The following is a 22,943-nucleotide window of genomic DNA, read 5'->3' as shown; positions in this document are numbered from 1 at the left end:
CTCCTCTAAATTAAAAGATTTCATTCCGTACTTAATTTGTTTATTAAAAATTTATTATTACAGTATAAACAGTAAGGTCATACATGGCAGTGATGTTATTATTACTTATAAATATATCGGCATTCGCTATACATAGTCCGACCAACACTTCCATATTCCAACCGTGGGGCTCGGCTCTCGGCACTAGAAAGAAATACAGTCAACATTGAAATCTCACTAACGCGGCAATAAAACTTCAAGAGAAACAACAAACGGCAGCGCCGAGGCCGAGCGCCCACTACTGCCTCACCTGAGCTTACCCCGCCTACCCCAGCTAACTTATCCATTCGAGAACAATTTATTACGACTAATCAATTACAGTCCAATTCGTAAGAAAGAACACATGTCAGGTTTCACAATTTAATACATCCGACCCGAAACGAACTACAGGCACAGATTAGTGGGATACATCATTCCATACATTTCCATTAATATCTGGCTTGCCTACACGAGTATAACATTCTTTGGGACATTGCAGCACTATTCATCAGACCCTGCTAAAACGCAGGGCCTCCATCCGTGCGATATACTTACACCTACTATTCACTAAGAAACTACTAGAGAATCGAACTAAGTATGAAGTCACAGTATGAAAAAAATAAATAAATATGCCTCTATACAAAAATAACACATTCATATCGTGGTGAACACCTGAGCACTTGAGACCATGCGCGCCGCTCGCGAGGCGGCCGCCGAATATATACATTCGCCTAAAATTATCAGCCGTTTGTCGCCGAATTGACTTTATATCGTTATCTCTCACAATTACAATAGTGATCGAGGAGTGTGTACATTGTAAACGTTTCTTATTAAAAAATTACATTTATCACCCAAAATATTCGCTTCACACATCTTATACTCACGCGGTGTAGTAAAAATAGATCGAGATATCTTTCTTCGCATTTGGTCAAAAATGACGTTTAACTATAATTACAGATAGGTAGTAACTAGCTTCTAATACTGTATCAAAAACCGTGAAATGCCAATTAAATTGCGGAATCTAATTCTATGCTCACAAACGACAACAGCGATCGACGATACCGGGACAACTAATCGATAAGCTATACGCCCTCAAACAAAAGTATCATCCACTCTCACACTAAATAAATACAGGTACGTCGACGGCACAAGGACCGGGCGCCGGCGCCGAGGCCGCCCGGACCCGCGAACACAGGAGTCTAGCGCAGCCGCGCGGGCGGGGCCGGCGCTCAGTCGGGCGTGGGCGCCAGCGAGGGCGGCGGCGGCGCCGGCAGCGCGGCGGCGGCCAGCGGCGGCGCCGGCCGGTGCAGCGTGAAGGCGTCGTACACCTGCGCCAGCTCGTCCATGTGGTGCTCCTCCAGGCACAGGAAGCCCTGCAGCGTGGGCGAGGCGCGGCGCGCGCAGGCCAGGCAGTGCACCACGTGGCGGCGCTCGTGCTCGCGCACCAGCAGCGCGTGCCACACCTCGCGCTCGCACGCGCCGCAGTAGTGCGAGGCCTCGCCGCGCGCGCGCCCGTGGAAGCGGATGGCCACGCCGCGCGCGCGCACGGCGCCCAGCGTGCCGGCCGCCGCGCGCAGCGTCTGCAGCAGGCACGTGCGCATGGCGCGCTGTAGCCGCGGGTCCGACACGCGGATGTTGCGCGCCAGGTTCCACGTCAGGTGCACCATCGGCACGATCGACTTGAAGTTCTGCACCTTGTTCCACTCGTAGCGCTCCAACGCGAGCGTGTACTGGCGCGCGGTGAGCGGGCCCACGTTCCAGGCGATGTTGTTGCACCAGCCCGTGGCCTGCACCCAGTGCACGCAGCCGGCGTTGACCCACACGAGGTCCCCGGGCCGCTGCGTGAAGCGGTACACGGGCACGCCGTGCGCGCGCAGTTCGTCCGGGTCGGGCCACCACGAGCCGTGCAGGTACGACAGCCCGTGCCGCTCGCACAGCTCGTTCACGCCGCCCCAGTACGCGTCCGGGACGCCGAACCACTCGCAGTCGCCGGGGCCGATGTTGATGTTGATCGAGCAGAAGTTGTTGTTCTCCTGGTGGCCGGGCGTGCGGCTGCCGGGCACCTTCATGTACAGCTGCACCGTGTTCATGCCGAGGATCACGTGGCCCACGTGCGACAGCATGTTGGCGGCGGAGGCGACCCGCGCGAAGGCCGGCAGCTTCTGCAGCTCGGTGAGCTGCGGCCGCCACTTGCGCTCGTCGGAGAGGTCGACGTTGGTGCCGAAGCGCAGCATGCGCGCCCCGCGGCGCCGCTTGACGGGCCCGGAGCCCGACTCGCGGCCGTCCGAGTCCGACAGCCCGCCGCCCGAGTGCGCCGGCGCCGCGCCGCGCTCGCGCTCCTCGCGCAGCGACTCCTGGAACGAGCCGGCCTGGTACTGCGCGTACTTGCGCACCGTGGTGTGCGAGCGGTGCGACGCGCACGCCCACACGCGGCGTCGGCCCGTGGGGTCCCAGTTCTCGTCGGCAGACTGCATCAGCTGCGTGCGCACCTCCACCGCGTGGTCGGGCCACGCCTCCACCAGCGTCTTGGTCGAGAACAGGCCCAGGTCGAGCTTGAGGGCGGCGGTGAGGCCGCGCACGACCGCGATCGGGTGTTTGAGACAGAAGTCCTGCAGCTGCGGCGAGAAGGCGTCGCGCTTGGACTCCACGTACACGAAGGGCGCGGGCGGCGCCAGCTGCTCGGGCGAGAGGCGCGGCGGCGGCACAGGGGGAGGCGAGGGGGGGCCCAGCCCGTCGCCCAGCACCGACCACGACGTCGGCGGACCCGCGTTGTCTCTGCGACACCACACACGTACATATTTAGCAAATTTTATACTTAGCGATGCCTAAAAGTAATCTCCATCAATAATATAAACACTAGAAATGGATGAGTAACTCACTTGCAGGTATCCAAGATCTGCTTGGCCGTCATGCCGACGTGGAAGGTGACGGGCTTGAGCGGGTCCGTCTTGAGCGGCTCCAGCTTCACCACCGGCTGCCGGCCTCCCAGCACCGCCTCATTGCCGCCGCTGCTGCTCGCGCTCTCTGCTGGAACCACACAATCCTCTTACTCACATCCTCATAGACAACACTACAAAACTACCAAATTTCATAATTTCATTCGGGAAGGCCCCAATCTCTTTGCACCTACAGCACAATTACACGACTTAAAACATACTAAACAATGCTAACTTCGTTTCTTTTTCATATTAAAATTCCTTTTTTCTGACGACTTGTAGTTTGACTCAATATAAGTCGGGAGAAGTGATAAAATGTCACTGCCTTGTTCGCTGACACCTGATTGACATAAAGGGTACATAGATTACAACAACAGTAAAGTTATAAAAAAAGTAAAACAGCCCGTACATTAGTTCTAGTTAATCCTCATACTGAAGTTTATAATTTTTTTGGATCTCAGTTTTATTTCCAAAATCTTAATTAAACAGTTTTTAGTACAATCAAGTAGACATAATATATTTTTTTCGTAATGATGTCACTAACATCTTGTATATGTTTTTTTCACATAAATATAATATTAATTTGTCAAATGAAACACCAAGACGGTTTATAAAGCATTTATAATAAAATATAATAGAATAAGGAAATTGGTAATCTAATCAAGGCAGACAAACAGGCGAAGATAAAGTATTAAGTTGAAACTCAAAATATTGCTAAAAAAACTGGTAGGTAGTAAAACCGCAGTGTAAGTACAGAAAGAAGGATACCTGGGTAGATTCCAGTTTCCTTTTCCTATCTATAGATTAGTTTAATTTACATACATTAACAGGTATTGCTTAATATAAATATCCTCGTAAGACCTGTTTTCTGGACACAATAGTTAAACACAACTAGATAGGATGTTTAGAATCGATAAAATAGATTGGCCATCGTCGTGAGTTTATGCCTGGATATTAAGTTAATAAACACCGATGGTTAACTCGGGTGTTTATTGAGTTTTACCCAGGCATTGATTGGATTAATCAATTACCCATGTCGCCATGCACTATAGTGCAAACCTTGTAAGCGCATTTATGCAAAACCACATTCTAACGTGATTTTCAACTACAAAACCAGGAAACACACACGCCAATTTCAAGCCGGGTGAAAATTTACACAAAAATATTTTACCTGAATTAAAAGTTGCTACAGCTAAAGTAAGCAGCAGCTAAAGTAAAAATTATTTATTTACCAAATAAAGTAAAATTAACACAAGTTAATAGCGGGTCCTGCACTAGGGTTTCCCCTGTAAAGTAGTTTTAGTTTAGAGATCTCCTTCACATTCAGAATTTACCTCTAACAGTTTTAAGACAGTAATTAAAAATAAATTTTGTAAAAAAGGTTATTATAAAGGTTAGTGATTATTGAGAAGATATGAATGCAAGTGTATAAATGTCTGGGAACTGATATTAGACAGCCAAATTACTAAATTTGTATTTTTTTTTAATAAAGAACGCCTAGGGCTCTCTGCCGAGGTTTTTCTTACAGCTTCTTTTCCCCCGGCTATACAGGTTGTGAGAAGCTGCAGTAGTTTTAGGCGGATGGGACTTTCGTTATGTAAAAATTGGCGATTCAAAGTGTAACTATGTTACCTACTGAATAAAGATATAATTGAATTTGAACTTTTAGCGATAAGGTCGCCTTTGCCCACTTTAGTATAAGTTTTGCTGCAATGTCTTGTAAATGTGTTTAATAAAGTGTTATATAATTATTATTAAAAGTAGCGTGCGTGTCTATTGCGAAATTTTGTTAAAAAAAGTCACAGCCGCACAAGGTTTCCGCTATAAGTCGACGACATATAAAATTAACTAGAAAATCCACTTAAAGCCCAATGCACATACAGGCGGTATCGCGAACGTTACCTGCCGGGAAGCGGTAGTTTGTATGGAAATTTCAAGTGTATATTTGCAAAAAATCGAAAGATGCTAAGGTATTTTATGGTTGATATTGACGCGCACTATACATGAGTATACCAACTTCAACATTACAACTACTAAAAGAACCCGAGACCGTCAATATCTGCACTGGGCTTCGATATTTGAAATAAAATTCAAGTGTTGTGTATAATTGTAATAAGTTGCGCTACTTACTGGTGACAGGTTCCTTCTTGATGTCCGGTTGCGAATCGGAGAACCTCTTCAGTAGATCTTCTGCCAGCGACTCGGCGTTGTCGCCGGTGCCTCCTTCACTCTTAGTTACCTGCAAACGTATACAAAAACAATATAATTTAAACGCTATATTTAAATACCTACATGCATAAGGACGTAAGACCTGCCGCCGTAAAGATAAAGACTTATTAGTTGTACCATTTCTTAGAATAATTAAGACTAAGTATTGTTCTAAGTACAAACCGCTCGCGCCCTCGCCGCTTGGGCTAGTCGGTACTGCGATAGTAACTGTTGCATCAGCGTCTGAGGACAAAACGATGTTTGTTAATAAATAAGTAAGCAATCTATAAATAACCAATACAATTCTGAATAAATCTTGAAGTTTCAAAACTTTCAGCAAAACAAAGTAAAATTTTCTATACACACTGTTTTAAAGTAATATATAATTCAACTATTCAACATTTTATTGCTTAAATATTCAAAGTTAATACGCTATACGCTATATTCTATGTATATATTTATGCAAATGAAATTCTTTTAAAACTTAGAACATTGTTACTTTATTAACTACACAGGCTTAACTTTATTAGTTTTCAGTAAAAGATTTAATCAGAAAGGTACTTGTTGTTGCGGCGAGAGATTATGTGAGTTCCTTTGTAGATACTGTAGAGTTTGCAGCTGGTGCGGCGTGAGGGGGGGCGGGTCTTCCGGGCGCTTGCCGGGGTACGGCGGTGGAGCGGATTTGGGCGCTCGGGAGGACATCTCCGCTGATATAGGCAGGTTCCACGCCTCTTCTATCGATGGCAGTTGACGACGTCTGTGGAAATTAAAATTTTGTAATTATTACAGGGCTATATAAAGAGCAGAACAAAGGCAAATTGAAATTGCGAAACAAACATTAACTTTCAAACTTGAGAATTTACGTAATGTTACAATCGTCGTAACGTCAAAGAAAATTGGCATGTAAATGGATCGGTCACTTACAAACGACCCCGGAGTTTAAAAATAGCTTGTCGTTTTTAGACTGGGAGATAAAATACTTACTTGCCAGTGACGGATGGCATCGGTGCGTGCGCGAGGTTAGCTTTGAGGAAAGCGAGCCTTTGCCTGAGGGCGGCATGAGACGCCGTCGCCGCCGCGCCGCCGTTGTTGTAACAGGCGAAGGCGTCGCGAGGCATCTGACAGCTCTCATACAAACTACCCAAATTCGTCCACGCCGCAGAATGACCCTTATCCAACTGCACTGCACAAATATACGCCTGAAGGGCATCCATCGGCTGATTCTGCTGTTGGTACAACACCCTGCGAACAACATAAACCCTACATAGTTTGTTGTCAAGAATGTTAATGCTGCGTTCTTTCTGCAGTATAAGTGCAATGATGGACCACGCTTCGCAGGCATCAATTACTGCATTAACGTGCCTGCGTTATTTATTGCTGTTCGTAGAATAAAAAGGAAAGTTTAGTATCATAATGCTGGCGTTTAATTCGATGTAAGCACTAAAGCGGTGAGATTTACAATTAAGTTTTTATGGAACTTTTTATACGTTTCTCGATCATCGCGTACAATGGGACAGATGTTTTTCTCACCCTATCGAGCACCAGGTATCGGCGTTGCCTTCAGATTTTTCGACGGAGTTGCGGTAGGCGATGAAGGCGTCGTGAACCTTGCCCTGTGCGGCGAAGCAGCGTCCGAGGAGGTAGAGGCCGGCGCCGGAGTCCGGCTCGGCGGCCACGGCGCGCTGCAGGCACCACACGGCCGCGCGGCCCCGCGCGCCCGACTCGCCCAGGGACACGCAGCGGTGGTACAGCCAGCCTAACATACACACCAATTATTTCTTTAAGTAATTCACGACGTTCTAAGAAAAACGTTCCTCGGTGTAATGAGCCCCACAATCAAATATACCTGCAAGTACCCTTTTTGTATACGTATACCTACAAATGAATATCTTACTTGATAAGAAACAAGATAGAATATAAATTATTGATCGGAAACCGATCAGCTTGTTTACTTTCATATCCAAATGATGTTATTGCAAAATTGCGTGTAGCAAGCGAGATCCAAGGAAACGTGTTCAACCGACCCCTCTCGTATAAGTGTCTAATAAAATATTCATTCACGAACGAAGGGAAGGATATTTTTAATGAAAATCGAATTCGAATAGCGTAATTTCGTGGGTAAACACGAATATCGGTAATCATTTCAAGATTTTATTATTTCGGGTTTAATTTAATTTTTCGAAAAGAGAAGTGGAATAACAAGTACATGGTAGTCCGTGCAATAACTTACCCAATTGCCTGCACACATCAGCCTTCAGAGAAGAGGACAGTTGGGGCTCCTTCAGCAGCCTCTCGTACGCGTCTCTTGCGGCCTTGCGGAGTCCTCTTGCCTCGAGCAGATGTGCGGCGTGGAAGCTGAGCTCGAGGCGCGTGAAGGTGGCGTCCTGGTGCGGCGCGAGGCGCGCGCGGCGGAAGTGCGCGGCGGCCGCGGCCCAGTGTCTCCGCGCCTTGAACATGAGCGCCAGCCGCAGGTGCGCGTCCGCGGCCCGCGTAAACCCCGGCGACACGTACAGAGCCATCTGCAGCGCCTTCGTCGCCCTGCCGACAAACACACCACAACCCTAGCAAAACGACCCAACTAAGGAGTCTCCGTTGCGCAACCATTGTTCTACAAAACTACAACCCCGCCGCGAAACAAAGAAGCGAGTCATAAAGCGGTTCGTTTACATTTTAAAAGCCATACACATTGTTTTCTAGTTTCAGTCTAGAAACAATGTCAAAGTTACAGCCTGCACTTGACCGGCGTGCAAGGTCAGACAACGCGTAAATAAATAAAGAACGACCGATGTTGTCATAATAAAAGTGCGGGCCGAGTACAACAGAACCATATATAAAAGTGTAGGCCAGATAATAAAACTTCTTATTTTACAATTTTTTTATTCATTCGAAACGCACTGCCTTTTAATTCCCTCTTTGCGATGAATTCTTTGAACCTTTACAATTCTGACAATCTCATCGGCATGACAATGCTGGAGCAAAGTTTTTGCTGCTTCATACTATCCGACCAAAAATTATTAAAACCGGTCCGCCTTTGTATTGCTTCAACACGGATTGCATTACGCCTTAGGGCTTAAGTATAAAAACCGTATTTGATTGAGTACCTAACTATTGCAAGAAAAAAATACCTGCCTACCCTTAGATATAGACTAATACACCAAAATTTGTAGGTACATATCATAACAATAAGGATGATCGAGTAATCGCTTGAGCGGTCAGCAGGAGAATAATCAAGTAAGGAATGCGGTGGAATCGTCAAGGTGCGTAAGTTATACAAAAGTCAGAATGGAAGCGTCCATAATATCCGTAAGGTTATTGAAGAGCGCATCACCGGAGCGTAACGTCACCGATGCGCCCGCGGGGTCGACGACCGTCTGAGGCTCGTTCGTGCAATCGATCGGACGATGCAACGCAACGTCTAGACAGCGATCGCAGTCCGAATCGGCCGCCTATACCGCCTTTATTTAGATGACCTCCGTTGACATTTACAGGCCGAAACAAAGGAGCGAGACAGGTGGCGTCCGGTATTCACCCCGAACCCGCCGACTCCACTAAAATTAAACGATGATTACACGCACACACGCGCGGCTGCGGCTGAAGAGAGCTTTCACCCGGTTCGTGCCAGCAGCTCTGCTCGACATACATACTTTAAACACGACATTACTTCTTATTCACATTGTTCCGTGGAATGAAATATGATTGCCGACTGTCACGCAACATTCAAAAGTACAAACACCCTCGTAACTTCCCTATTCTCGGCTTGGAGAAACCATACAACATATAAACTGGAGTTCAAGTTCCATAAAAAATGTTATAACTTTGAAATTTTCATGATATCACAGGTATTATGTCGTTTTCATTTACGTAACGTAATGATTAGGTAATATTTTTAAATAAAATTAATTCACCATAATGGCATATGGAAGTGATATGATAACGATAACATATTGCTCTTTCATTGATTATTAAAGTTTGTGGTTGAGACTCGTTCAAACATACGCTGGTAAATGATAACAGACCACAATACTGCGGACGATAACGAAATACAAATGTGGATAAAGTTGCAAATTCTATTCGATGGTATTTACAACTGACGAATGGTATATTCATATCGGACGGGAATCTACAACACTGTATAAACATTCATATAAAGTTATTTCGCAAGACTATTTTGGTACACTCCAAAAGCACGCAGGTACACGGCGAAGGCCAAAGGGATTATCTCGTTTTCATCCTCGCATGCTGACAATAAAATGATACCTACTCCTGTAGAAAACATTCAGAATATATGTAGAGCTGGGAGCCATTATAATCCGGCTCGCTACCTGCCTCTCCGACGAGCCATTATCAATACACTCAGGTAGTGAAATTATGCACCAATATAGAACCCTATTTATATATTCGAAATACTCTTTTTATTTTGTCGCTATTCAAATGCGAAACGTTTAGTAATCGATTTTATACGTCGTTGAATAAATGAACATCTGGTTAGTACAAGTACAAAGTAAGGACGAGGTTTTCATGTTATTCAATTTATGAGTTGCAGTTAAGTTGGAATTCTCTAGATGAAGCGTGATAGAAAGCGACTTTCTTTTGATGACAACGGTGATAAATATTCGAGCTATGAGCTGGGTAGGCAAGGAACTAGTGCTTTGGAATGTGGCGAGCTGTTGAGCTGTTTAGGTGTGTTTAGCATTATGCAGAGCAGGGGACAGGAATGGTGCGCGCGGGGGGAGGACACTGGCGTGAGGCAGCTCGGCCTGACCTAGTTCTGCGCACTCGCGGCGGCTCAAGGACGGATCGACCGCTATTTATAGAGTTCATTCGACGGTCGTCATAGCATCGCACTCACTTTACATAACTGAAGTAAGCTGTCGCTACGTGCGGCTCGCGTGAACCACGGCCGCGGCCGCGCATAATGGCCGATGAGACTTTCCCACGCACCTCTAAGTAAGGGAAACGAGCATTGTGCAATAATAACCCATTTCCCCAGTAATGCGTGCACGAGGCTTGCTTGTTCGACCCGTTTGCTTGCATGGTGCCATTTTAAGGTCAAAGTCGTGCTTCTAAGTTCCGCAAGTAGGTAGGTACATTATGAATACAAACATCAAAATGCACTGTCACGAAATCACCGAGCAGACAGTACAATATCGTAGGTAGTTGTTAGTGCTCGTGACCACGTGATGCAATCATGCGATGCATTCAACGTCAACCTACAATTCACCTGGCAATATTGCATCACGGCCTTGGTGCCACGGCAACAGAATGCAGCGCAAATTGCGCTTGTGTGCACCTCGTAAATATCTAAACAATGTAGCGTACGTGAAGCCAAATATAAACGTTACTCGTAGCAACGTGAGGCAGGTAACCAAGTACGATTAGTTTCCAATGCTCAATAATTTAAAGTACGTACCTTGAAGAATTTCAACTGTTCAAGTACTCTTTGTAATTCCTCAAAATATCAACGACAAAGAAACTACCGTCACTCGGGTTCTGTCAGAGCAGCAAAAAGTGGAACATCACGATTTAGTCAAAACATTTATTTAAAGATTGTAAAAGCATTTATTTTTATTACGGAGGTGACTAAAACTGAGTTCTGGAAGTTCTTGACAAGCGACACCAAGGTGTTTTATGGTACTGTTACACCTTATTGTCTCTCAAATGCATTGACAACTTCGCAATTGGTTACGGCATTGTTCCGTATTTGTGAAAGATCCCCGATACATAAATAGGACAAGGCTATCGAGTGCGTTGTAGTTTGCTTTTTGATATCAAATACAGTCATGTTCAGTTCCGATCGAGCGTACCCACGCTAAACATGGAACGACAAACGTGTGTGTAGATGTTTAACAAAATTGATAATGAACGAGCGAGGCGAGGGCTCTTTTATCGCTGGCGTCATGCTAGTTGACCCACTTTCGTCCCATTCGATACCACTTATAGAGTAACCTACACACGAATGATCTCATGACCGTAACTATTTCAGATATGTGCCGACTATTCTCGATATTAGCGCAATATCTGAAATCATACCAGGAAACTTTTCAAGGAATCTTGAATTAATATTTACCAGCAGTTTATAATACTAATTATATTTCACGTAGTTGTTGTAGTAAGGCGAGAATATAATTGAAGTAGTAACAAGTGCGAAGCCACGCTGCTAATCCAATGATAAACAAGCTAATAAGTACTAGTGAAGGAAACGCTACCGTATGAAATAAGCCGGTTCTCTCAGCGCCGTACCGAGCGAGTAGAGGCCATCCTTACGGTACTTGAGACCTAGGCCACCGACTACTTCTATGCACTAAGCTCTCAACTTACAAACATATCCGATCAAATTACATCACCAGTTTAATAAAATAACCTCCTTCGAGGTACAAGACCCTGAAATGACTTCAAAGAATAGTAAGTGAATTACAAAGAAGCTCTCTAGACTGTCGACCACAAATTGCTTCGGCATCTCTGGAAAATGGGCGTTCATGGCTATTTGCTTCGCCCCAAGCAATACTACGTGACTAATAGATCGCTGGCGGTTGTGATGGGAATTATCTACTAAGACTTCTGAATTATCATGATGTTGATGTACCTCAGGGAACGTAACTCGACCCGCTGCATTAAATATACTTATTTTTTTGGTATATCACAAAATAATGAGCAATATTCTTTGTTATCTACAATGTAAATAATATCAATAATGCACAACGAACACTGTTCAAGTAGTCGTGCGATCACTCAAGAAAAACAGTGAGGAGAGTCTAGATATAGAAACAAGGACGCTAGATATGCGGAAGCGAGCGGCCGCGACAGCTGCAGTCGCAAATACTTGCACTGCAAGACAACATACCTACTCAACTTGACACTGCAATAAAAACTGATGCGCCTGCAACATTATGCGCAATCCATTATGGAACAGGTTTGCCTTGGGCTCTCGGGATAATACAGCGTTCAGGCATATTGTATAATAGATAACAGATAATGTGTACTCGTCAGCTGAGTTTGTTTATACACCGAAACACTCATGTGAACGATGAAATAATACCTGTTCTTGAACAACTCTACACAACAAATTAAACATGCTTATTCAAATTCTTGAATGTAGGTGTTAATACCTAGAAATAACGGATTGTTGTATAGTACCAGGAATACCAGCATCCATTAAACGTGCCAGATGCAAGGCGAAATTAAAGAGAATAACCTGCGCGACGCAACACAATATTAAAGCGAACATGATTTTATGCACAACAAAGTTCCCCTAACACAAAAAGAGCTGAACATTCTGTGCTATTATTACATTACAAACGGCGGAGTGCCCTTGATAACTACCCTATACGAGTCTTCGTTCACAAGTGTCGTAACAAGTCCGATAGTTATTTACATGCAGCAGAATTAAAAACTCTGCCCCATCCCATTTCCATTTAGAAGGGTTGAACCCTTTGTGAACGAAATTTTTCAAGCTTTATCGTTGACGTCATAGGTTGTACATCGCACAATAGCGAGAGGGCACTAGCACATGCGTATGCGATAGTCGTAGTCACACGCATGCCGTGCGTCCGGGCATTCGACAGGGCCGGGTCGCGGGAGGGGGGTGCCGTTCAATAGTGATGTAACAGCATCTTGCAAGCTCCGAAGTACCTCGAAACGAAGCCCTTTCCTCTGCCCCTTTTTTGCGGTCACTAGCCGCTTTCTAATGCCCATTGTGCGTACAAAAGTGACGGCTAGATTGTAAGTACGGATCGACATCCGTGAGAACTGCTCGGCTGCACACTAATTGTGTATGCTCGCATGTGTGTGTGTTGATGGCTCTGCGGTTTTGTAGAGAATAACTGAGTGGCTCCGTCGTCGTGTCCTTGTTATAGTACGCCATTAAACATCACGATTCTGATAGGTGTTCAACTATCCACATAAAAAGGACCATAACGGTGTAACTCTTGGAATAATTAGAAATCACTGAGCGTGGAGTAATAATGGAAACAAAGAGACATGACATCATTAAGAGCCTGCTGATATTCGTAAGTATTATTTACAACGCTATCATAACTTGTAACGTTTCGACGTAAAACAGTAAGTTCTAAAGTCAAGTAGGTACCTACAGCAATATCTATCTTGCGTTGCTTTGCGCTAAACACAAGCGCATGACTCGCAGATCAGGCAATTGATACTTACTTAGAATACTCGTGCGCTTATGATTCAAAAACATCAATGGCGTCATGACTTAACCCGATGACGATTTAAAGGCATACTAGGAAAACCCACAGTTGTTCAGTTTTTCTGTGCGTAACGAATGAGGAAATATAAAAATTATATTATTATATTTACTATGCATTAATTCTGGCTTGGCGTAAAACACGTCAATTAATTATAATTAATACGGTATTTTACCGTATGTCAAATAAGGCAAAACTTATCAATTTAGATATTACGTGCAAAATATAACTCTACCGACGCGAGGCCAAACTCTGCTGCGTTTTAGGTTGCTTCAATATACCTATTATTGATTAAACACAAACAATTTGGTAGATAGCGTAATCAATAGACAATGTAACCGTATTAGGTGGCATGTGGCAACAAAAAGCTAGGTGTTACTCACGCGGCCTTGACGTGACGTAGCGCGCCCCGCCCGCGCGTGACGTGCTGTGACGTGCGGACATTTTCGCGGAAATTCCACGCGGATCAATCGCGGACGCGGACTATCTTACGGATGTGAACATCCCTTCTAAGGACGAACAGGTACCTACCATCCTTTGATTCCTCGTAACTTTGTGTACCCTATAATTGACTACCTTTATTTCTAGTTTACGTAAATCTTTTTGTGCATGCCATAAATATTACACATATTTCTAATTATTCGGTTTAGCGCCAATCACGTTAAAATCAACGTTTAAGTCCTATGATAAATAAAAAAATCCGCAATACCAATTAATGGCAAATCTAATACCATAAGCCCGTACAAACTACAAAGGTATACCTATTTGTACAATGCTTGTTGACTATTAGATACGGTATACCAATTAAACTTCTATTACGTAAAATAAGCGAATGATAGGTTTCTTGTACCCGTCCTAGTAAGAATACGATAGAAAACAAACAAGCCATTGATAAAAATGTTTGTAGTTCATTAACGACATGAAAAATCTTTTGTTTGAAAACAAAAGAAGTTGTTGGCAGCACGTGAGACAAAAACTCTAGTCAACGTAAAAACTAGGGCATTCTGCTTGACACAGTTCATGCCCTGCGTGGGTGGCGGCCCTACGCTGTGGGTGGTTTACGTAACCTAAACATTCGAAGGGCAGCCGCTTGCCTCACGAGCCTTTCGCAATCGTTGCCCTACGACTCTAGTAGGAGTGACGAACTTTACAGACAGATAATATAAGATTTATGGCCTTGTTTTCGCTAAACACTGCGCAAGGAAAATACAATATGTTTCAACATTCGGAGATGTAGGAAGCGAGCGGGCTCGTGTGGGAGGTCATTGACAAGGAGGAGACGGCGGCGACGCTCGCGGATGCAGCGAGTGCACCGGGCGAGTTCCGGTGCTCTACGCGGCAGGTATAAATAGCGATCCGTTAGTGTCGACGACCGCGCGCCACCACCACGCGCCCTCGCCGCCACTCCGCACCCTGACCTATTTATAATAGCAAAACCTCGATTACGTCACGGGCCACGCAACGTTTAAAATCTAAAAGTCGTACTAGCGACGGGGGTGTGGGAAAGCGAGCGTCGAAAGACAACGACTTCGAAAAGCGGGCCGCACGGGTGCAGATGGGGTCGGAAGGGCCCGGGGACGGGGGAAGCTAATAATGCATACGCCCTTCTCCGGCGACTCGATACAGAGGAAACGGTGCGCGCGCGGGCCCTCGGCGCGGGCTGTGCGTGGAGGGCCCGTGCGTACGTGACGCCCCGGCGGGGGCGCGGGGGCGCGGGGGGCCCGGCCCCGGCCCTACGCCCGCACATCTCGGGTTAGATGCACTCTTCGGCTAGGTTCGGATCGGGGACCGCGTTCTCCACTGCGCATTCCCCTCGGCGGCCCGTCCTGTCGCGGGCTAATTTACATTAACGACATCTAACGCTAGAATAGGTACCGCTACGTACCGTAAGCCGCGAGAGTTCACATTCAGCTTCTAGTAACACGGGCGGCGTGCTATAATTTCCGGTCTCGGCTATTCTGTTGCTGCCTACCTACGTACCGTGTGCTATCACGTGCCACAATAGCCATTACGAACAGTTGACGTAACATTTCGCACCAAACTTATTAAATGCCAGAATAAATAAAACGTTTACCTCATAAATATAAAATGAACGCGTGTAAAAGAAGCGTTCGCGAAGACGGTGACATGAATCAATGTCACGAACAAATCGATCCATAACTATTTAAAGCGAAATAACTGAATTAATTGGCGCTGGTTGACATTAAATTTCAGTTAATTATTTAGTTCAGTACGCATGATATCGACAGCATTAATAGGAGGCTCTCCGAGGGTCAACTGTTCGCATGTTTTATTTATAAAGAATACATTTGTCGTCATGTGCGCATGTAGTAGTATTAAATGAAAGTGCAGTGTAACATTTGAAATATTGAAGAAGAGCAAGGCCAGCGGCATTTTGCCTGCAAATAAATTGAAGTGTGGCGAACACATTATGTTTAAATGCAGCACGCGCCACGGCCCCTCGTAAACGAGCGACACTAAAACCGGGGCCATTTGCGAAACCTGGACTAGAACACCTTTAGCAGTATATGACAAACTGCATTGCCTCACGCATGTAGGAAACTGGTCGTTAATTTCGCACAAAGACACGGCCTGCGCGCACAGTTTACACTCCATCAAGCTTGTTGTTATATCGTGCCAAAGGATGTGAAATTACGAGACTACATCGCATGAGTACAGCCAAAGTTCAATTGGTAACACTAAGTTAAAAACATGGCAAAAATAATCAAATCATAAAAGACTATAGTCATACCTAATTGAAAAAAAAAGATAAATCAGTCTGCGACTGGAAGCAAAATTTTAATGAAGTAAATGAAAAGAAAACTGGAGGACACGGTCGAGACAACCGGAAAAGTGCGGCGGTAATGGTGAAGTTAACTATCGAACGCAATTATAGAGTGCCAGCGAGCACACGACGGGAAACTTATCGCTTTCTACGCGTGCCTTTGTTTACTAGGTACCTACCTACTACGAGTTGTAAAACGCACACTATTTTATCAATACCATACGCAGTACCTACGCTCTATCATGCATGACCAATCCAATAAATAACTGCACTTGGTAACTGCAATTGCATAAGAATCTGTCGAAAATGAAACACTATTTTGTCAAACAAAAAGTGTTCACTGTGTTATTTCAGCATCCTATTTAGAAAGAGTCAGGTCAAACAGACCACATTTCCAACTTGCCGGCTAAATATTTGTTTAACTCTTGAAATACATCTCTTACCAAAACGTAATAAGATATTGAAATTCAAATTCATGGGAAAAGTACTTCGACAAGTTAATGTATGCACGCAAGTAGCGGCAGATGTATCCGCTTTGATTCGAGGGGGTACTCGTGAGATTTTGCTTGGAACGGGGGGTGCTTCGTCCGAGGCAAGTAGAGCTAAACAAAGGAAGCTAGTCTAAGGCGCAGCTGATGTCACGACAGGTGTGGCAACAGCCGGCTGACACCTGCCCATGGCACGCGCCACCGCAAGCTGCTTCGCTATTACAGGCATTCATTACCACAGCACAATCGATATCCAACGACTTGACATTACCTAGCACCATAAAAGACAAGCAGCTGACTCTCAAACGTTCAAGTTACGTAATGAACAAGAAACAGCCGCGACCGCGACAGTGACTGATGACAAACTCGAAAAAGACAATTGCTAGAATCCAGCTACTACCGCGTACCTTGAATAGTAATGCTACAAACTATTCTTAAAACAAGGTTTCCGAGAAATCTCAACTTCGGTGAATATAGTACGAATAAATGAATGATAAGGACCCCCAAAAAAGATATGTCATTGGTGTCCTTTATTCCACGTTGCTAGGTTTTACTAAAGTTAAATCGTGGACGTAGCGGCATATCTAGTTCGCCGTAAATAATCGGTATAATTGGTCGGTGAGAATGCCATTTCCGGCTGTGATAGTCAAGAAAGGACTAGACGGGCATGCTAACGAACGAGTTTCGCGAACCGGCCCGGGCTAGTCTAGCTGGTTGTTAGGGCTGCAGAGAGTTGGTACCGTTAGCAGCGCGGTTACCGCCGTTGCGTGGATAATGCGCCAACCGGTCCGCGACCGATAGCCGCCTCGCTCGTGATAACCAAATCCGATCACAAGATTTATCTATAAGCCACACAGCCAAAGATTACAACTTACGCTACGCTGCTGATAAAGTTAATATATTATAATCATTATAGATAAGTAGTTTAAATCTTTCAATAAGCAACTAACACATATTTCCCTTCCCGATACTAGGTACTTATAATTGGAATTCTATGCGACTGTTATCATGTATGTCGTAATACCAGGTTCTTCGAATCGAATGGTGTAGTGTGACTCGTTTGGGACGTTGACTTGTGGTGGTATATTTAGATTTTAGTTGTCGACGAGAAGTCACAAGTGAGGAAATATGAATGTATTTTATTGGTAATGAACGCCTGGCCGTGTGTCGACTGCCGTAACACCGGTTGATGACCAATGAGGTGCGGACAAAAGTGCGCGAAATTACTGACTCACTCAGTTTCCAGAAACAACATTTGTGTCAGTGACTGCTCATCGCGTAGAGAAGAGTACCGGAACTAGGAAGATGACTAAAGCGACCTTAAAATAACGCAAATCTAAACATTTCATTGAAAATGTATTGTTTCACAGTCGTTAGGTACCTATCTATAAAAAAGGATTTACAACAGTCTGTGGATTAGGTAGTTTAGTTTTTATAATTTCTGTCTAAACGATTATGTACAAGTTCATTTGATGAAAATAATGGTTGTTTGTTACACGTAGCAATTGATATTTTTACTAGGACCTACCTGCTGATGATTATTTTAGTTTATGTCTACCTATTTCCAAGTTTCATGTAATGAATAGCTTGACGCAAACCAACAGTTAAGCTGAGTAGGTACATTGGCTTAGAAGTACTTTTGTACCGTTAGGTGAACGCTTACGGTGGAACCTTCGCACCGTGGCCCGCTTGTTACAACAATAAGCCAATGCAATTGCGCTACATTATGCACTAGTATGGAAGTGGCTAGGCGAAGGGAGAGGCGGGCATCGCGTGCAGCGGTGTTCACCGTGCGGCCACACCACCGACCTACATTTTATGCGACGGTGCGCTCATTATTTACTAGCTGTACACGAAATGCCGCCCTCCCACACAACCCCAATTCCAATCTCGGCAAAATCCCGTTCGCGACCCGAACCGACGTCGATGAATGGGGAGGATCGCCAGCTACCTGCGAAAATACACTACAAAAAATATGCACTAACCATGCACACAAACAAACAAAAAATGAGACCTTTCGACGGGACCAGCTTCGGCACCGTCGACGTAGGTGTCTGCATTTCGGAAACAAAACACAATAGAAAGAGTCGCGTGCGAGCGCGACGTAGGGATACGAGCGGCAGGTCGAGTGAAAGAGGAGGCACGAGGGCCGACGTAAACAAACCACGATCGGGAGCTTCGACCGCACTCACCATTTCGGAGATCCTCGGATCCAGGGCGGGCCCGGGTCGCCGCAGCGGCCCACGTAGTGAAGAGCCGGGGGTCGTCAGCACAAACACTCGTTCACACAGGGTGGAGCAGAGCACGCACTTCTTACACTCGAACACGACACGTCCCGTTCCACACTACGCTCGCGGCCGCGCCAATGCACTCTACGTCACCGCATCCCGCTCCCGACTGACGGCCGTCGGGCCGCGGCGCGGGCCGCGCGCGAGCGACGACCTCGCCTCGCTGCAGCGTGCACTCCCCGCTCCCCGCCGCGCCCCGCCCCGCTCCGCCCGGCCCTATACCGCCCCGCGCGAGTCCTACGTCCGGTGAATCACGAATGTCGACACGACAACCTACGAACTGCTTTTTGGACTCGCGCTCCGGCCAAAATTATGTTCCCAAAAACGACCGTCCGGTGTGTGAGGAAACACGCAAAGCTTATTTGGTGTTATTAAGAACCCATAATAACCAACGTAATTTAGGTATTTATTTTTAGGTAAAATAAAGTTAAATTTATTTTGCAAGAAACATACCCACAACACCTACCTATTTTGTTTGAGTTGTGGTTTTAATTCTATTACAAAAAAATCTAAAAATAGGTACCTAGTTAGGTAGTATACCTATTTCACCTTTAAAAGACATTTACTTCAAAGTCCATGAATATAAATATTAATATTTAAATATGCTTTCTAGTTGTTCTTATGTCATTGTATACCTAGGTAGGTATATGTTGTTTGTATATTTTAATACATATGTAGTATATTTTAAATACCTTTAATTTAAATTTCTATTAATTGTATGTTTAATTAAATTAAAAAGATATGAAGGTAGGTAATTAATGTCAGTGTTATGCATATTTAAACTAAAAGTGCGACAATTAAATATACAAAAAAAAAAACGAATAAAAATACACCGTATTTCAATGGCCACTCTTATTAGCTACACAGATCAATACCTACCTATTTCTAGTTACGTAGTATAGTGGGAATATTATTTTGTTCTATGCTTGTAGTTGATTTGAATGTTACTCACGAACGCGATACCACCGCCATCTCTTAGCAATCACTCGAAGAACATGTTCGCAACACAACCAAGATAGTACACCAAAATAAACAGGACCACACTTCGACGTCTTACTAGGTATGTTTTACCTACTATGTTCTGCGTCTTATGATAAGACATGTTGCCTTATAGAAATAATAAATAATATTGAACGCTTTTTAATTAATATCAGACTATCAGGCAATACTTACTGGACAAATTGGTTCTGTTTCAACCACATGTAATGGCAAAATATTGCACATTGGCTTCCTTAATATTATGGTACAAACCTAAACCTTACTCAAGAACCATACTGTCTATACATTTATAGAAACAAAACAAAATAAGTGCATTATTTTTGATATTAACAGACAAACAGGTGCTTTTCGATGGTATTAGTTATTATATACACAGAGGAATTACAAAAAACCCTAAACGGCAAGGGGAGTACTGAGTAGAAGCAATGGTTACGCAATGTAGGTATATTGTGAGATACAAAAGTACAATATTATAAAACCAAATCTATGTAATTTTAGTAGGACTATCAACTTCCTATAAACCACCTATAACTATTGATAATAAATATGATAAAATAGATATAAATGTCAACAATTTTCTTTACTTTCTTCCTTCATTACATGATCATAGTCCTGCTTATTAATAAACATGATTTCCATAATTATATTTGTAAATGTGAGAAGTTTGACAATTTGAAAATAATTTCAGCTGCTTAAGAACTCTTTGGTGTGGTGGTTTGGTAATAGGTAGGTGGGTGGTATTAAATACTTAATTCCAATTAGTTTAGATGACAGAGTGAATCTCTCATATGTAGGATAAACAAAATTTTGGGTGGCGATATTTTATAAGTGCTTAGTAATAGTTACGGGCTCTCCTATGTTAAAAGCCCAATTTACCTTACTAGAAACTAGTACTCACCACTCAAAAGCGTTATAATGGTAGTAGCACAGGCCGAGTCCATAGAGGAAAAGCGGATCTTTCCAGTTGTCCTGCTCCAGGGCATAGAACTTCTGATATGCTGACATTGCTGCATAAACAACATTGTGGTATATTAACACTAATTAGGTTACATACATATTTCCAATTGGAAAAAGCATGTAGGAGAGAATTACTCAAGTGATTAAAGTTAATCAATAATAATAATAATTTGTTTCCAAATTAAAATATGAGTGTCCCAATAATCCTCTCATAAATAAAATTGAAAACTTTAGAAAATACCTACAAATGTTTTTGTGTTTTAAAATAAGTCTCAGAGTTTTCATTTAGTTTTTTAATTTTTTAAATTTATCATTATGATATTATAATTTATATATAAATGATATCTGAAACATATAATAAATAAATAAGGAGACTGCCTTTTTGTACAATGTCTTGTAAATTATATATTGTTGTTTCAAGTACAATTCTATATTATACATAATATTTTATTTAAATACCTATACATTATTAATAGTATTATCATTTAGATATTACATATTAGATAATAATATTAATGTAATTAATATTTAACTGAGGAAGGAAGCGGTCAGGTACGCAGGATATATTAAGGTAATATTTAACTAAAATATATGTATAATGTAGAATTATATATGTAACTACAATAAATAATTTACAAGACATTATAAAAAAAGACAGTGTTCTTATTTATTTCTTATATGATTCTTGTTTACAGTATTATTGAGGGCCTTTGTCCACCTCAAGAAAGATATTTTTAATGTATTATTCCAGCAATTAATGATCACAATAACAATAGTAAAATACCTAATAAATATTAACAACAATAGTTATGAAAATATATGGTTTATCAATTTTACAAAGTAACCAGCAACAGAACAGAAGAATATAAATACATACCTTTAGCATAATCCTCGAGAAGCAGGTGGAAGTGTCCCAGTTTACAATATGTCTTGGGGTCAATACTAATGTCCCTTCTTTCCCCCGGAGAACAGGCCCTTTCTTCTTCCTGGGAAAAAACATTTAATAAAAATGTATTTATGTAACAACTACACCAAAATATAGAAAATTCTTTATTCTAGTATTTAATTTATTAATGAAATAGGATAACAGATATCCAATTAAAAGAATTAAACAGTTTAATAAACCTTATTTTTCTTCCTGCAGAAGAAGCTTACAAAAACTACCTACTAAGATTTCATTTTTAATTTTGGAGCAAATTAATATTTATATGTGAGGATGCCATAGTGACAATTTGAAATACAATTGACAGACGAAACCAAAATAATATAAACATATAAACATAAAAATAAAAACTACAAGTAGAATGAGCAAGACATTTCAAGGGCATGTGATATAGACAGGTATCTCTTAACTTTAACTTTATTTATGATTTACCTTGACTTGCACCAACATGCCTTCGAGGTACTTAACAGCTTTGAGGACCAGCGCCCGCGTCCGACCATGTTCGGTGCCTCGAAGTTTCAGGAAACCAAACTGACGACTGAAATGTGTTCACTTGTTTTACTGATTGTTGTCCTACACGTAATCAACCCACTTAGACTGCTCATCAGTACTAATTCTAAATGTCTCATAAAGAGTTAAAAACATGCAAAGCGTTAGCAAAGTATGACTTGACACGCACGAACTACTGTGCAATGTATACTTCTTGAGGTAAGCAATATTTAGTTGTTATTGCCTGCCTTAGCTACTCAAATTTAGATGCCGGCAAAAGCTATATTTTAAATTATTGAACTAAAAGCAAACCAACACTTTTTTTCTATTAGAAAATTAAGTAAATAAACGAAAATAGTATAGCTACCTGTCAAGTTCCGACAAAACTTGTAACTCTTGTGAGGTTAAATGCAACTCTTCTTTTTCATCCATTTTTGCAGTAACACTTAACTAGCCAAAGAAAACACTGAAAAAGTCACAATATCAACACATTTTTATGGAAAATCACAGGAAAACCTCATCGAAAAAGTATTTTTCGAGGGCGCGATCCCGTAAATTAACTCCACAGATAAAACAAAAGTAGAGTTGCGACTCCACAGCTCAGCCTAGCTGTTTTTTTCTATGAATACCG

General features: G+C 43.0%; 1 protein-coding gene across 2 annotated transcripts; it reads right to left on the bottom strand.

The window, feature by feature from the left end:
* Nucleotides 1–18: 18 nt before the first annotated feature.
* Nucleotides 19–22,867, bottom strand: LOC126373079 (lysine-specific demethylase 6A). 2 transcript variants are annotated; one of them, XM_050019063.1, is made up of 12 exons: nt 22,680–22,867; nt 22,256–22,361; nt 21,758–21,866; nt 20,822–20,930; nt 7,393–7,700; nt 6,693–6,918; nt 6,147–6,404; nt 5,724–5,919; nt 5,346–5,405; nt 5,085–5,193; nt 2,898–3,045; nt 19–2,793 (listed from the first exon to the last, which is right to left on the bottom strand). In XM_050019063.1, exons 1-12 carry the CDS (start codon nt 22,742–22,744, stop codon nt 1,248–1,250), a joined length of 3,240 nt encoding a protein of 1,079 aa, XP_049875020.1. In that variant the 5' UTR covers nt 22,745–22,867; the 3' UTR covers nt 19–1,247. The 2 variants fall into 2 exon arrangements, with proteins under 2 accessions (XP_049875020.1, XP_049875029.1); XM_050019072.1 differs by having other exon boundaries at nt 2,898–3,042.
* Nucleotides 22,868–22,943: the final 76 nt, after the last annotated feature.

The sequence above is a fragment of the Pectinophora gossypiella genome, chromosome 2 (genome assembly GCF_024362695.1).
Source record: "Pectinophora gossypiella chromosome 2, ilPecGoss1.1, whole genome shotgun sequence".
NCBI lineage: Eukaryota > Metazoa > Arthropoda > Insecta > Lepidoptera > Gelechiidae > Pectinophora > Pectinophora gossypiella.
The sequence above is the reverse complement of the archived record's forward strand: the minus strand, read 5'-3'. Positions and strand labels throughout refer to the sequence as shown.